The sequence below is a fragment of the Etheostoma spectabile genome, chromosome 17 (assembly GCF_008692095.1).
Source record: "Etheostoma spectabile isolate EspeVRDwgs_2016 chromosome 17, UIUC_Espe_1.0, whole genome shotgun sequence".
NCBI lineage: Eukaryota > Metazoa > Chordata > Actinopteri > Perciformes > Percidae > Etheostoma > Etheostoma spectabile.
Genome location: NC_045749.1, coordinates 23,928,385 through 23,945,181, shown reverse-complemented (window position 1 = coordinate 23,945,181; position 16,797 = coordinate 23,928,385). Strand labels below are relative to the sequence as shown.

The window sequence follows — 16,797 nt, the reverse complement described above, 5'->3', positions numbered from 1 at the left end:
AAGGTGATTGGCTGCAATCAGCCGTCTCTTCAGTACCTGTACGCCTCCAGGACACTGAGGCAGCACGTAGTGATAAAATTCAGAATACTGGTTTGATCGGTGTTTGGCTTGACATCAAGCCGGTTGGAAAATGTTTACACTGGCCCAAGCATATTGTGTGAACCCTGAAAACGCATCATGTTTCACCCTTGTATGACTGCATCACTTTCCTGGTAGGTGGCGTCCCGTTCATTGAGCAAGGCTTGTCCACCTCTGGCCTACCAGCTTCAGACAGTGCTGGTTCGTTAGTTTCCAGCCCTACAACCACAGACAGTGGCCTGGACACCTGTTCCAAAGCTGCTTCCAGGGAAGACCTCTCTGACCTGGAACAATGTTACTCATTGGCAACCACTCCTGGCACTGCTGCTACGCTACCAGGGACTGAGCCCGGCTCGCCAGATTCACAGGTAAGGCTGTTTGGACTATCAATAGAACGAGGAACATCATTAAGTTAATCATAAGCTATCAAATTGTTTATTTTAGATATCTATTTGATGAATGTCTTTTTCATATTTTATGTTTATTTAGTGAAATTCTGTCTATTGTTGACTGCAAGTGTACTCAAGTGACTATTCCTCTGTCTTATCTTTGGAGCGGTTACGTGACTTTACCTTTTATATATGACTAAAGATTTGTGTTGTGTTTGCGTCTAGTCTGAGGGCAGGCAGGTAGAAACCGCTCAGTCGGCCTCGGTGGAGTCCATCCCTGAGGTTCTGGAGGACAGAGACGCCAATACAGAGCAGTCAGACAGCCCCTCTATCCATGACATAGACTATGTTAACCCCAGAGGAGTACGTTTCACACAGTCCACACAACGAGACGGTGAGGACACCTCTCATTTCTCTATTTTTGGTTCTCAGTTCTGTTTTGTATTTGTGCCACTGTTCCCTTTGTTAGAAAGATGACATGAGTTGTTTGTTTCTCTTGATACACTTTGCTGGTCAGTAGGGCTGGGTACCATTTCAAAACTTCCGATACCGGTACCAATACCGTGACTTCGATACCAATCCTAAACAATACTTATTTTCAATACCAATTTTTTTAAAGCAAAAGAAATTAAAACATAACACATTCGGTACACATTTTTGTATATTCCGTTTTCAGCTCCTACTAATTCGCTCGGTGCCTAAAGATTATTGAGTTGGGTACCCAGCTCTAATGGTCAGATGCAAATCCAACAGTATCTTCACAGAGTAACCTGTGTCCTCCTCGTCTCCCCTGTAGGAGCGTCCCTCATCCCTTATGGCCTGCCATGTCTAAGGGAGCTTTTTCGCTTCCTGATCTCACTGACCAACCCCCATGACCGCCACAACACTGACGCCATGATGCACATGGGCCTGCAGCTGCTGACTGTAGCGCTTGAGTCGGCACACATTACTAACTACCAGTCTTTACTCGGACTGGTCAAAGATGAGCTCTGCAGACATCTATTCCAGGTAAAGTAGAATGTAGAAATAATTGCTTGTAGTTGATGAGTGTACAGTATGTACCTGTTCTGTATGTAGGATATTAAAATGCTCACTGGTATATTTTCTCTGCATTAGTGACTACGAGGAACACCTTTAAAAAAAATCGACCAGCCTCTGTGGCAGGTGGATTTTAAAATCCACTAGCTACACAAGCTATTTACCAGCCAGCTGTTCTTTTTGCCTCATAATGATGAAATACAGGAAATGCTCAAGTGTCATTCTTGAACTTGTTAAGAATACACATTTCAGTGCTGTCAAGTTGTTAAAGGAGAATTCCGGTCGATTCCAACACGTAGCTCTGTTGTCTGTAAATGTGGAGATCTGTCAGTAGAGAGAAAAATAGAACCAATCAGTGCAGCCTACACCGAGTCATCCTCCTGCTAGAGTTAGCACCTGACAGGCTTAAACAGGGCAAGTTTTACACTCGTTTTTAACCTCTTAACATGTTCAAAATGTCATTAAAAGTGCCTACCCTTGTGCACTGATTCCTTCTGAGTGAACCTGACTGCAATAGATGTGACAGAAAGGCATAAAAGTTGTTAATCCATACCTCTGTTTATTGCCTGTTTTTCTGTGAAGTCCACACTAGTCGATTGTTGAACTCATACAATCCAATATTCCAAAATGTATTTTTTCCACACAAAGAAAAACGATTTGCTGTCGTTATGTTATTAGTAATGACTATGTAGAAACAGGTTGTAAACTGACACCACAGTAGAGCCAGGAGAGCAGAGCGGCTGCAGCAGGTCAAAAGTTCAAGAGCCCACTGTTGCTTACTTACCTATGAGCTCTTCAACTCTTGAACTGCAGCTATCCTGTTTTCATTTTTCTCTCTACTGACAGCCCTCCAAATTTTCAAACAACAGAGCTACGGAGGTCTCCTTTTACATGACAAAACTTTTTGGCTGTAAAAGCCCAGATTTTGGTGTCCTTTGGCACATTCTTATGCCCTATTTCTTCATATACACCCATCTTAATTATTGCAGAGACAGCTCAATAAATACATATTTTCTGATTGTGTCCCAATGGTAAACACTGAGACGGCAAGAGAGATGACAAAGCGGCATGATAATATAATAAGAGAATGGGATGGATACCCTGCATGCTGTTATTAGCTGGGGGTCACACACCCACCTGGGGCCTATAGGCCATTTGTCAGTGCCCAGAAACGTCCCGCACACAGCAGAACTAGAAGAAAAGAGAAAATCAGGCTTTCTGCAGAGACAGACACCCCCACCCACTTGTATTTGGTCAGAAGTGAGGATTATAAATGGTTGTTTTTATAAAAGACTGAATAGATTTTTATGAAAACTGCATATTTTACCTTTAACTGGCATCAATAGGGCCTCATTCACACAGCCTGCGTTAGACATTGCCGTGACCCTTTTTGTGGTCTGAATGTCCCATCACAGAATCTAAAATTGTATGTGGAGAAAGGTGGTATGCTTTTCTATATTGATATTTTAATGTCATCTCTTCTGATCATTTTGTCTGTGTTTTAGTTGCTGAGCGTGGACCGTATGAACCTCTATGCTTCCTCCATACGGGTTTGCTTCTTGCTTTTTGAAAGCATGAGAGTACATCTTAAGTTTCAGCTTGAGGTAACTATGCAACTAGTTTGTTCATTGACTTGTTTTTTATGCATAAAATTATCATTATGCTCTGTCAATTGACTGCAATACAAAGTTACTGATCCAATCCGAACATGAACTGACAGATGTACCTAAAGAAACTGATGGACATCATCACTTCGGAGAACATTAAGATGCCCTATGAGATGAAGGAGATGGCTCTGGAGGCACTGGTCCAGCTGTGGAGGATTCCCAGCTTTGTCACTGAGCTGTACATCAATTTTGACTGTGACTACTACTTCTCCAATCTGTTTGAGGACCTCACCAAGCTGCTGTCCAAGGTAACATCCCAGTGGGATCACTTCAAGCTCGAAATGTTCCACTACTGATACCAGTATCGGGACTGCCTCCGATTCTGCACAAAAGGCTGGTATCGGAAAGTACTGGAATTATACACCGATCTGATACCTCGCAATTTACCCCGAAGAAAATCTACTTTATAATAGTTTGTTTTTTTTCCCGTTGTGACTCTTTGTCATACTGGATAGTAAAAGAAAGTTCTGTGGCGTTCATTCTCTCTGTAGGTCATGTTTTACAAAGAGTTTAATCTGAGCCCATACAACAATAATAGCAATCATATCACATCTTTACAGGGATAGTAGCACACAGTTGTTAAAACATAAAAAATACAATGTATGACCCACTGGAATCGGCTCATACGCAAGTTCAGGTATCAGAATCGGTATTGGGAAGCAAAAAAAGGTATGTGACCAACTCTATTTTAAGCATATTAGGATTTGATGGTCCTATTCAAAACACCTTAAATTTGTTGTACTAGACTGTGGAAGTCGTTGTTGGATAGATCAAACTTCAGTCAAAGTGCTTTTTTTTTTTCTTTTATAACCCTTTTTCCTGAATGTTCGATAATAATCGACCTGTAAATAACTATTGTATTGTACCACAATTTTGTATTCCAAGAAATAACGCAAAATGTGTGGGTGGGTAAACAATATTCGCTATGTATTTTTTTTTAAGGATTATTTTTGGGGCATTTTAGGCCTTTAATGACAGGACAGCTGAAGAAGTGAAAGAGGATAGAGGGGGGGAATGACATGCAGCAAAGGGCCGCAGGTTTGAATCAAACCCGGGCCATGTGTAGAGCAAACCTCTACACATGGACACCCGCTCCACCAGCTGAGCCATCAGGGCGCCCGATATTTTTTTTCCCGTCTTTTTAAAAGATAGTGTTCGTCACCACTGATTTGATGGATATCTGCAGGTTAAAAGTCTTTAAAAACAAATAATTTGGTTCCCTAAAATGGGCATAGATTTTAAAGTTGGATAAAAAGTCTTTAATTTACAATAGCCACAGAAAGTAACATTAGTTGTACACTGCTGTTAGTAAGCAGCTGCCACAAAGCTCGATTACAGTAAGATGTCTGTTCCTGTTTCAAATGCACAATAAGGCAGGTTATAAGAAGCTAAAATGAACATTAAGCAAAGCTCTTCCACAAACTTCACAATAGAAACAGGAGGTTAGTCAAGGGTAAGCCCTGTTGGAATATCAGATATCAGACATACTTAATAAAATAAGATTAGCCTAGTCTTTATTTCCTCTCGTTGCACCTGTTGATGCCACTCATCATCGTTTAATGTTGAATGAATTCCAATATTTTGTTGGAAATACAGTTTTTTTCGCCTCTGGCTACAGAATGCGTTCCCGGTGTCGGGGCAGCTGTACACCACCCACCTCCTGTCACTGGAGGCTCTGCTCACAGTGATTGACAGCACTGAAGCCCACTGCCAGGCCAAGGTGCTCAACAGCACTGCTCAACAAGACCAGTCAGATACCCTGCTGGCAGAGGGAGAAGGTTCATCCCTAAACTCAACAGACACTACCCCTGGTACACACACCCCGGCACACATCAACTGGGACTTTATGAATATATAAGTGCCTGTTAGACTCTTGGTCGACCGTCGTTTTATTTTGTCTTCAGACCTCAATAGGCTGGCCAGTATGAATGGTGTAAGTCTTCCACAAGCTGAGAATGCACCAGCGTGCCCACCAACCAGTGGTCATCTGATGGCAGAGAAGATGATTCTGGGTAGGCAGGATCAAGGGGACAATGAAACTGGTGAGACTTGGATCTTACACACTGTTTTACTTTAAAGTCTTTCTAAGCATTGGGATGGAAGCTGATGTCAGGTTTCAATTTTTCATCCAGCTGAGAAGAGAGCCCCGAAAAAGCCTCAACGTTTCTCCTCATTTTTACCTGATTCTCAAGAGTTGATGGACATCAGAGCAAAGAAAAAGGTGAGTGGTATTGATTGATCTAGTTTTGTTGCAACGTTACACATCCACCGCCAATTATTAAATCTCCTACTACACCTTAAAATTGCCTTTTTTCATCATGATTCTAGCTGCTGATCACAGGCACAGAGCAGTTTAACCAGAAGCCCAGGAAGGGCATCCAGTTTCTGCAGGAGAAAGGCCTCCTCAGTAACCCCATAGACAACAACCAGGTGGCCCAGTGGCTCAGAGAAAACCCCCGACTGGACAAAAAGATGATCGGAGAGTACATCAGTGATCGCAAGAACATGGAGCTCCTGGACAGCTTTGTAAAGTAGGGTGAACTTTCATTTGTCCTTGGTTGATCATTTATGGGTGCTTTTGCACCTGCCTCATTTAGTTTGGTTGAATTGCACTCCAGTTAGTTTGCCCCGCTGGCGCGGTTCGCTTGGGCAGGTGAGAACGCGGCAGTCACCCTCGGGTGTGTCCCAAAAGCAAACCAAACAAGCGTGTTGAGACCTGCTTGATGCGGTCCTGGTACACTTTCAATCCAACTTGATCCAACTTCGAACTGCACCAACTGTGTACTGTATACTAAGTCTGAGCTAATGTCTCCTGGAGTCAGGGCAGAGAGCAGCAAATGTTAGCAGCTCTCAGTGTTTCTCTCATAGAAACAGACTACAGTCAAGTTCAATGTCCGTCGCTCGTATCTCCCAGGTCAAACCAGCCGCCGCTAAAGTTGGAGACAGACCCCGGCAGAGCAGAGAAAAGTCTGCAGACGAAGTAACGTCACTCGAAACAATGTCTGATAATTTACATGAAATGAGCAGGTTTTACCATGGAGATGCAAAAAGATTCACTTTCTTGCTCTTGCCCCAGACATATCCAAAAAATAAGAGGAGTGAATGTTCTTCGTGGTTCGTAATGATGCATTACAAAAGCTGCACATTTTTGTTTTGTTTTTTCCCATTTGTATATACTTAAATATTTGTTCTTACATTCTTATATTTTTATTCTTATATTTTGTTATTATAATTATAATTATTTCATGTATATTGTATGTATGTATATTTTGTGTGCTGCTGTAACACTGTAATTTCCCATTTTTTTGGGATCAATAAATATCTATCTATCTATCTATCTATCTATCTATCTATCTATTTGGGTACACTAGATTTTTCCAGGTGTGAAACCAAATCAAACCAAAGGGAAATTGCTCCAAGTTTACAACTAATTCTGACCCAAGCAAACAAACAATAGGTGTGAAAACGCCCTAAATGTATTTGAGGGTGTAGAGGTTTAGGTTCTCATGAAGTAAGTGTGTGTGTGTGTGTGTGTGTGGTGTGTGTGTGTGTGTGTGTGTGTGTGTGTGTGTGTGTGTGTGTGTGTGTGTGTGTGTGTGTGTGTGTGTGTGTGTGTGTGTGTGTGTGTGATGTTAGTAGTAAATAATGCTTGAAGTGTAAAAACATTTAAGGTTGTTCATATTATGTGAATCTTTCTTTGCAGCACATTCACCTTCCAGGGGCTTCGTATTGATGAGGCCCTGCGGCTCTACCTGGAGGCCTTCAGGCTGCCTGGAGAGGCTCCGGTCATCCAGAGACTCCTCGAAACATTCACCGACAACTGGCATGTAAGGCACATGTGCTCAACCTCTGAACAAATGTCTGAATAAGTCTTTATTGCAATGTATCTGCAGCATTTTGACATTGAGATTAACACTAGCATCGCCAGGCACTTAAGGGGTCGTGCTGGGTATCGTTTGGGTTTTTCCCAATACCGGTGCTAAAACGCCACTTTTTAAAAGTACCTAAACAGTGGCTCAACGGTATGTTGAGAAATGTAATGACAATAACTTCTAACAAAGCTGTTCCTGGTTATGCCTGTTAGTGACCGGCCGTTTAGAAACCTGTATTGGCACCAGGTGTCGGTATATTTATAAATACAATTAAATTATGCAAATCCACAACAACATTTAGAAATACTACAATTAAGAAATGTTAGTGTTTAGTTTTAATGAGTCACATAAATAACATTCTTGATTATTATTCTAGCATATGGCGCACACATGGGAATCCCGTGTCGGGACACAACCCCTATCCTCAGACAAAAAGTGGGATTAGTTTCAATTTTATTTCTGATAATTTACACATTTGAAAGGATGAATACTGTTGGCCTACATACCTTAGTGTGATAATAAGAGATTTAAAGTCTATGTAAGTCAGTATTTGCGTCAAAATGAGTTTCTGTTTCCCATTCATAGTCTCGATGCGCTGTATGGTCATCATGTAAATGCTCCAGTGAGGTGAAAATGGGACTCAAACACTGTCTCATGATTGACCCTCCAGGTTATAGTAGTAGGATGACATAAGTGTTAACACAGACACACACATATGCAATGATGGGCAAACTCCACTGGCGGAACATTTGACTTCTCAAAATAGCAGAAGGAGCCATGTGACCTGGAAACTATTTGTAGTAATGTCCTTTTCTTAGGCTGACCACATACACACAAATAGTGGCCTTGAACGAGCGATGAGTCATTTTAGGCAGTGACTCTGTAAATGACTTTTCCACTCTATGGAATAGCAGCAGGTGGTGCAAGGTGAGATTCAGATTAGATACAAATGTAGATCTTCTTAAGTAATACACAGTAAAACAGTCCCTCCACCAAAGCTGTAAAAAAAAAAAATCCCATACAATTAATTGTCTCGGAATCTTTCAGTCATGAATTTATGTGTTTATTTTTTTAAACAAATTAAAGGTGCTCTAAGCGATGTTTGGTGACGTTACATCTTGTTGAAGTATTTTCAAACAAAACAAGACTAGCTCGCAATTAATTAAACAAAATAACGGTAATTGCGATTAGACAAATTATTAAATAATTGTTACAGGCCTACCCTCCACTGGTGTTTGGTTAAAAAAAACAAAAACATTGCTTTGTGCCTCAGTTTGCTGTTTCTTGTGTGTCATATTGTGTGTCCTGTATGTGTGTGTTTGTAGAAAGTGAACGGCTCTCCTTTCATGACCAACGATGCCGGCTTTGCCTTGGCCTACGCTGTGATAATGCTCAACACTGACCAGCATAACCACAATGTCCGCAAGCAGAATATCCCCATGACTATAGAGGTGAGTGATCTCTCGCTCTCTCTTTCTGTCACACACACACACACACACTCACACTTTCCTGTGGAGGTCCTTTCTACTCAACAAGTAGCCCCATATGAAAACTTCAAAGGGCCCATATTATGAAATTTTTTTTGTGTTTTGTTATTTTGTGTCACTGGTGCTTCCACACGCATACACACTTGGAAAAAACTATCAAAGCTGTGTCCTCTGTCTTTAGTCTCCGGGTGAGCTGTTCAAAATCTAAACAGCTTTCTATGTCACTAGAGACGAGGTGGCTAATCGTAGCATGCTAGCTCGTTCTTAATGGCAAAACACTACTACTAGTTGACCATGCACTCCAAAAGAACTACTTCCTGTCCCTGTTGTGCAGGTATTCCACAAGTGGCCCTCGTCTAGAAGAAGTCTCCCAGCAAATCCTGCCTTGGACTGACCAAAGCTGGAGAAAGATCTTTCCCATCTAGCTGATGGGATCTTACCTAGCTCTCGACAAAGATAGGATAGAAGTGAGATGTCTCACTCTGTAGCTAAAACAGAGACCTAAACACACAGGGTGAAAACAGCAATGTGCAGTACAACAAAAATATGGTGTTTTTTTAAAATGAAATCATGGACACCTATTCTGGTACAACCTCAAAATAAATTATGAACCTGAGTTCTGTGTTTAACTATTGTTAGTTTGCAGATTTCATTAAGAAAAGGAAGAAAAAAAGCTGCGCTGTATTCATAGATCTATTTTCTCTTTTCCTGGGGCATGGCTCTGTGTCTGATGGAATGACATTCCTCTGTGAGGGCCAGCATTTCCACTGGTGCAGCTTGGTGGCTCAGAAAGCCAACAGCTGTGGGCAGTGGTGGTCCGTCTGAGAGGTGAACTCATCCTAAACAGGCCGGGGAGGAGGTGGGAGGGGGGTCACTCTCTTCATCTGCTGTCTCTTTCTGTGTTTTTTCTGTCTTTGATTGACAGTGGCTGAAGACTAAACAGCCTCTCCGGGGCAGCTCGTGGACAGTTTGTGGGTGGGCCACTCTCACTGACAAACAATAGCAAGCACTTGCTTGGCTCTCTTTTATGTACACGTACTTTGTAGAAATGATCTTTCTTGAGGCGAGTCATACAGCTCATCACACAGCTGGTGTTGTATGTTGTTTAAATTATCCCTACACATTCCCAAAAGGTCAACTGCGGTGTGATGAAGAAGGCCTGTTGACCTCCAGGCTCAGACAACAGGCAGAGGCTTCCACACAATAGTTTGGAGACGGCCAATAAAAGTGGCGCCTAGCACTTCAGATACTTAGCAGCTTGCAATGTGTAGTGGCCACCGCAGCATGTGTTGGCAGTGGGGTTATTTTTGAAATGGGAAAACTATGCCTAGCATCACTGTGTGTAAATCAGATCCTACTCCCAAGGATCTGACAATGTGATGACATGTGGTCAGTGAGGTACAGGTTAGGTCAATTGTATATTCATTTTAATTCCTAAAATACAGCATGCTGCTTGATTTTACAGCCTGCGTGTTTACCAGTTGGCTGCTCCCAGAGCTGCTCTCTGATAGAGAGTGACTACATGTGTGAGTCCCTCACATAAGGAAATAAGGACAGATAGAAACAGATTATAGAGGTCTGGTCCTTGGTAGCTTTCTGCTCTCTCTGGCTCGTTGTGCCGCTGTTTATTTCTCTGTGTGTCCCTGCAGAGAAGCTCCTGCTTCGCCTCCTGTTACCTGTCAGAAGCACTAACCATGTGTAGTCGAGACATAAAGCCTAGCCTTGAGGGCGTCAGTCATCGCAGGGTGGTTGTGTTTATTTACAGGAGGCTCTTGGCTCTAATCCCTGTTTTCCTAACGCTGCAACTAAAGCATATTAAGTAACACATAGCGAGTGTGTTTCCACACAAAGGCCTTTTAATTGTTGGTTGCTGGATGCAAAGTGAACGGAGCACTGAATGCCAGAGGCTTGGGTGTCTGAGATAAGCTCCCACGTTGAGATGCGTTGACTGACACATTAATGGTGGAGAAATGACATCTAGAAATCAATTTTTCTATGTGAGGTGCTTGAATAAAGTTTTTTTAAAAGGAAAACAATGCTGATTACTCCACCGTTAACTGCACTGTTTTCTTTAACCAGCAATTCAAGAAAAATCTGAAGGGGGTAAATGGGAACAAAGACTTTGACCAGGACATGTTGGAGGATATCTACAATGCTATCAAGTAAGCTGCCATCACACAAGATTGTTTGTTTTGTCCAACCAACAGTCCAAAACTCAGACATATTCATTTTATAATTATATAAAACCTAGGATAGCCACGCTCCTTCATCTTGGAGAATGTTGGGACATTTAGCTAAATAAGTGACTCAAATGATTAATGGATTATCCAAATTGTGCTGATACATTTGGTGCCAATCCATAAATAGACAAATTGTTTCAGCTCTGCTGTCAAGTACTACAGGCTGTCATGTTCATAATCCGGTTGTTTATCAGATTGTTCCTGATTCAAACTTTTGCCAAAAGCAAGTTCTTTTACGACTGCTTTTGTTTAGACAAACAATGTTTGTATTGCTGAATGTAAGACCCAATGATATATTAATAAGATTTTATAAAGGTTCCCCTACTAGCCTTTTCCAGAGCCTTGATTTATTTGCTGGCGTGAATGAGTTGGTGTTACAGCTGCCATGGTTTTCCTCTGTAGGAACGAGGAGATTGTGATGCCAGATGAGCAGACAGGGTTAGTGAAGGACAACTACGTATGGAGTGTGTTGCTCCACCGCGGCGCCACACCTGAAGGGGTCTTCCTCCACCTGCCAGCCGGCAGCTACGACCATGACCTGTTCACCATGACCTGGGGCCCAACCATCGCTGCCCTCTCCTACGTCTTTGACAAGAGCCTGGACGACAACATCATCCAGAAGGCCATCACTGGCTTCAGGTAGACGTTCAAACAGTCAGAAGCTTGAGCGGTGCAACAGGAAATAAGGATTTAACAGTTTTGGGCCGCTGTGGCTCAGAAGGTAGCGTGATTCAATGCTGTGTTTGTGTGTGTGTGGGTATATAAGTGCTGTCCATTTACCTTTTACAGCCATATGAACAACCTTCATATCTCCCATGTTGTCAGTTTAACCGTTCTGTATTTAACTGAATCTGACTTTTCCTGCTAAGATAAACACAGCACTACCTAGGCTGTCATTGGTCTCTGCTACTAATCTATGCTGTTGATGAAACCTGAATACTTTAACATCCACAATGATTGGTTTGAATAGTTCAGGACTCTCTTAAGGATGTTTGTTAAGCTGTGTCATTGCGGATTGGTCTGAGAAGTGAGCGTCTGAGATTTGAGTCGGGTGGATTTATGTTATTGGCTGTTTTAGCCGTTCTGTGAGATCTTAAGGTGTAAACTCATACGCGTTTCTGTCATTGCAGGAAATGCGCAATGATAGCAGCTCACTATGGCTTCAGTGACGTTTTCGACAATTTGATCATCTCCCTCTGCAAGTTCACCACCCTGAGCAGTGAGGTGAGGCCTTTCATGTTGTACTGATGTGGTCCAGTTTGTTTTACCATTATAGAGTTTGGACATCCAACCTCATTCTTCACAGTTGAACATAGTGCAGTAAAAAATTTCACATAAACTACAAGACAGGATCCTGTCCTGTACTACAAAAAGACACAGTGGTGAACATCATGAGGTTAGAATAATGAATTGTTCATATACAGTTTGAGCCCATATGTTTAAAAATCTGGTAACTGTAACATCCTCGTCTGAAAGACTGAATATGTTGTCATTTAATTTGGTTTAATATTGATATGAATTAGAGCTGGGCAATATTTCAATATTATATTGATATTGTAATAAGAAACTAGATATTGTCTTAGATATTGGTATATCGTAATATCATATGGCATAAGTGTTGTCTTTTCCTGGTAAAGGCTGGATTACAGTAAAGTGATGTCCTTTTCTGAATTTACCACAATTTATCTGTTCTATTATTAGCTTTTGCCCACCTAGTCATTATATCCACATTACCGATGATTATTTATCAAAAATCTCATGGTGTAAATATTTTGTGACCGCACCAATAGTCAACACTACAATATCGTTGCGGTATCGATAATGAGGTATTTGGTCAAAAATATCATTATACCCTAATAAAAATACTTGCATATATAAAAATGTGCATGTGTGTGTAGATTTAAAAGTGAGAATTCCAAGAGAGTGAGAAAAAATACACTTCAGGGCCACAAATTGCCCCTCTGTTTTTTTTTTTACCTTATATTGTTGGAGCATTTATGTATGTTCTTGCATAATATTTAAAAAAAAGTTTTCTTGTAGTAAAATAGACACATGTACTTGAACTGTTAAATTTGAATTAATTAATCAGTTAGGAAAGATGTGTGAAAACAATATCTGTGTCCCCTCTCCGTGCAGTCTGTGGAAAACCTTCCTACAGTGTTTGGCAGCAATAATAAGGCACAGACAGCAGCCAAGACGGTGTTTGACCTCGCCCATCGGCACGGCAACATCCTGAGGGAGGGCTGGAAGAACATCATGGACTCCATGCTACAGCTGTTCAGAGCCGAGCTGCTGCCCAAAGCCATGGTGGAGGTCAGGACTCCTACACTCTAAACGCTGTGTGCCATCGTGTCAGTGATTGGATGGTGTCTGCTTGTTGATCCAGTCTGTGGGATCTAGTTTCTGTCTCTGCATCCTGCTGTTCTGCTGCCATCTACTGTTCACTGCTCAAACACTATGCTTGTTGCCTCAGGTGGAGGATTTCGTGGAGCCAAATGGGAAGATTTCTCTTCAACGAGAGGAAACACCGTCAAATCGGTATGCACAGATCGGTTGATATATTTACATTAGACGCTAATAGGAACAGGTTGGCAAGGTATCCCAGTGTAATATGTTTTCAAGTATAGCGACAATCATGGTGTGTGTGTGTTACAGCGGTGGAAGTAGTATTCAGATCCTTCACTTAAGTACTAATACCACACTGTAAAAATACTCTGTTACAAGTAATAGTCCTGCATGGAAAATGTTACTTCAATAAAAATCTGTAAGTATCATCAAAAAAATGTAGTTAAAGTATTAAAAGTAAAGAACACTCCTCCCATTGTAGAAAGAGTAAAGGATGCAACCAGCTGTGTGTTTGATGACATCATCATCTCAGCTGGACCTGGAGCCTTTATATTGTTGCTAGGTTACTTTATAATAAAACTTCAGATTATATAAACTACATGTGTTTAGTGTGCAGGAATCTTAATGTGGAAAGGAACTAGTAACTAAAGTAACTAAAGTAACTAGTAACTAAAGCTGTCAGATGACTGTAGTGGAGTAACTAAAGTAACTAGTAACTAAAGTAACTAGTAACTAAAGCTGTCAGATGACTGTAGTGGAGTAACTAAAGTAACTAGTAACTAAAGTAACTAGTAACTAAAGCTGTCAGATGACTGTAGAGGAGTAACTAAAGTAACTAGTAACTAAAGTAACTAGTAACTAAAGCTGTCAGAGACTGTAGTGGAGTAACTAAAGTACTAGTAACTAAAGTACTAGTAACTAAAGCTGTCAGATGACTGTAGTGGAGTAACTAAAGTAACTAGTAACTAAAGTAACTAGTAACTAAAGCTGTCAGATGACTGTAGTGGAGTAACTAAAGTTACTAGTAACTAAAGTAACTAGTAACTAAAGCTGTCAGATGACTGTAGTGGAGTAACTAAAGTTACTAGTAACTAAAGTAACTAGTAACTAAAGCTGTCAGATGACTGTAGTGGAGTAACTAAAGTTACTAGTAACTAAAGTAACTAGTAACTAAAGCTGTCAGATGACTGTAGTGGAGTAACTAAAGTTACTAGTAACTAAAGTAACTAGTAACTAAAGCTGTCAGATGACTGTAGTGGAGTAACTAAAGTAACTAGTAACTAAAGTAACTAGTAACTAAAGCTGTCAGATGACTGTAGTGGAGTAACTAAAGTAACTAGTAACTAAAGCTGTCAGATGACTGTAGTGGAGTACTTGAATAACTGTACTTACGTACATTCCACCCCTGGTGTGTTATCATCCCAGCCATGTTCCATTCAAATGTTTTCATAAAGCATATCTTTCTGTAATAAGGACCCATGTATTTCATACAACCTGACCAAGATGCCCACAGTCCAACTTGCAGTGTCTTTGTTGCATGCCAGGGGGGAGTCGGCGGTGTTGAGTTTCGTCAACTGGTTGACGTTAAGTGGCGCCGAGCAGTCAGGACTCAGAGGACCCTCCACGGAAAACCAGGAGGCCAAGCAGGCCGCCATCCTCTGCATAAAGGTAGGACTCAGTAACACACCATCTCAAGTTAAGATTTATGATGTAGTATAATAAAACATATATTTGTTATAGCATTGTACTCACATGCACAATAATAACTATGTAATAGTCAGTAGATAGATTCTTGCTGTATCATCACTCTTACCTTAATGCAATATAGCGTTTGTGGTCTCGCCTCATTTCCTGCTTTACTAAACACAACCAGAAATAATTTTCTTCACCATTAATATCTTTGCCTGTATTTATCGGTCTCCGAGCCCTTGAGTAGTTCCGAAGCGTCTGACTAAAGCCATCATTTGACAGGATTACTTTTCTCCACAAGACAGAAACTTGACATAAAGTTTTTCTTTACAGGAATCTTCATAGCTAACCCATAAATGAATGCCTTGCCTTTAATTTTTTTGATAAAGCATTGATTGGGGTTTGTTTTAACGACTGCATTATTTCTACAATGACATCACCCATTCAGATAGCTGTTGTGGTATAAAGTGTGTCGACATCACCTTTCTGTTTCTGTCTTTCTAGCAATGTGACCCTGAAAAGCTGATCACAGAGAGTAAATTTTTACAGCTGGAGTCTCTGCAGGAGCTAATGAAGGTTATTAATATTTCTTACCAATATTTCTTGTCAACCTCTACAGTATGCAGCTCATGCTTGTCTTGCTGTGTGTTGATTTTAACTGCAGGGGTTTTTGTTCAACGTGCTTGTTGGCTAGTTTGGTTAAATCACGGTTCAGTCAGTCACACAGACAACAACCCCCCCCCCCCCATTCTCCTATTCAGGCTCTGATATCAGTCACCCCAGATGAAGAGACGTATGATGAAGAGGATGCTGCCTTCTGCTTGGAGATGTTGCTGCGGATCATTTTGGAGAACCGGTATGAAGGAGAATCTGTCATTAATATCTTCACAGTATGGCTGCACAATTAATCGCAATTTTATTGAAAGCGCGGTATGGACGAGTCTAATGCAATATCCAAATCACATGCGGGAGACAAAATATGTGTCAAACCATCTAGAATGAGGTAATGTTGTGCTGCAGAGATTCCCGGCCTACAAATGGTATCCCACAGTCTGTAGAAAATTCTCGCAAAAATTACGCCCTTATCTATTTTGTTTTTTATTTTATTATTTCTCAATGAAAATTAGAAAAATTATACCAAAATGATCATTCCCACTAATATTGTGAATCTTATCGCAATATCAGTCAAAAATATCACAATTAGATCTTTTCTTCATATGGTGCAGCCCCACTTTACAGCACAGACACATGAATTGTCCTGTTATTTATTTTTTGCATTTCCTTAATCATCAGACAGTATAGATATGACTAATCTGATTGGTGGAGAGCTGACCCGGAAAGGATGAGCGGGACTAGAGTCTCTCAAAATCTGAGGAAAATCTTTTAACCCTCATGTTGTCTTCGGGTCAAATTGACCCGTTTTCCTTTATCAATGTTTTTTTTTAATTCTCCAAATAACATGATTGATTCCACCCAACGCTCTTTGCCAAGTACATATCTCTACTTTCATTAATTTTGGGGCGTCTTATTCATTTTTATAGCATTTGAAAAACAAATGGAAGTGTTTTTGAAATAGTATTGAGTAAAAGTTGAGATATTCCAGTCTGTGATTATCCATCAACATCCATTCCTTTAATTTCAGTCAAAATAATTCCCAATTTCTGCTTTTCTAACTCAAACATTATGAATAATTTCCAATGAATGAGGTTTATTGATTGATTGAAATTCCAAAAATAACTGTAAAACTAAAGTTAATAAGTTTGTGTTATGTAGTGTTAAACGTCAAAAAAAGTGACAAACATTGAAAAAAAGCATCAAAAGTGATGAATAAAAGGGACAAAAACGTAAGAAAAACTTAAAAACATCAATTAAAAAGCCTCAACAAAAGTGTTGATTTTCAATTTTGACGGGAAGACAACACGCGTGTTAAACTGGATCTGAGATGAAGACAGATTATGCAGCTGCACCATTGATTTCTCCTTAACATGTTT

At 40.6% G+C, this 16,797-nt stretch overlaps 1 protein-coding gene across 5 annotated transcripts in view; it reads left to right on the top strand.

Annotated features, from left to right (window-relative positions):
- The window catches only part of gbf1 (golgi brefeldin A resistant guanine nucleotide exchange factor 1), an 87,595-nt gene that overhangs the window by 57,681 nt on the left and 13,117 nt on the right, over positions 1–16,797 (top strand). For all 5 annotated transcript variants that reach the window (XM_032541935.1, XM_032541937.1, XM_032541934.1 and 2 more), the window contains 19 exons: positions 217–446; positions 693–861; positions 1,264–1,475; positions 3,011–3,109; positions 3,226–3,420; positions 4,791–4,983; positions 5,077–5,214; positions 5,305–5,393; positions 5,501–5,703; positions 6,876–6,999; positions 8,370–8,495; positions 10,611–10,693; positions 11,174–11,410; positions 11,902–11,995; positions 12,908–13,084; positions 13,245–13,309; positions 14,662–14,785; positions 15,311–15,382; positions 15,568–15,662. In XM_032541935.1, the coding sequence (XP_032397826.1) occupies positions 217–446; positions 693–861; positions 1,264–1,475; positions 3,011–3,109; positions 3,226–3,420; positions 4,791–4,983; positions 5,077–5,214; positions 5,305–5,393; positions 5,501–5,703; positions 6,876–6,999; positions 8,370–8,495; positions 10,611–10,693; positions 11,174–11,410; positions 11,902–11,995; positions 12,908–13,084; positions 13,245–13,309; positions 14,662–14,785; positions 15,311–15,382; positions 15,568–15,662 (2,725 nt within the window). The remainder of the gene's footprint in view (positions 1–216; positions 447–692; positions 862–1,263; positions 1,476–3,010; positions 3,110–3,225; positions 3,421–4,790; positions 4,984–5,076; positions 5,215–5,304; positions 5,394–5,500; positions 5,704–6,875; positions 7,000–8,369; positions 8,496–10,610; positions 10,694–11,173; positions 11,411–11,901; positions 11,996–12,907; positions 13,085–13,244; positions 13,310–14,661; positions 14,786–15,310; positions 15,383–15,567; positions 15,663–16,797) is intronic.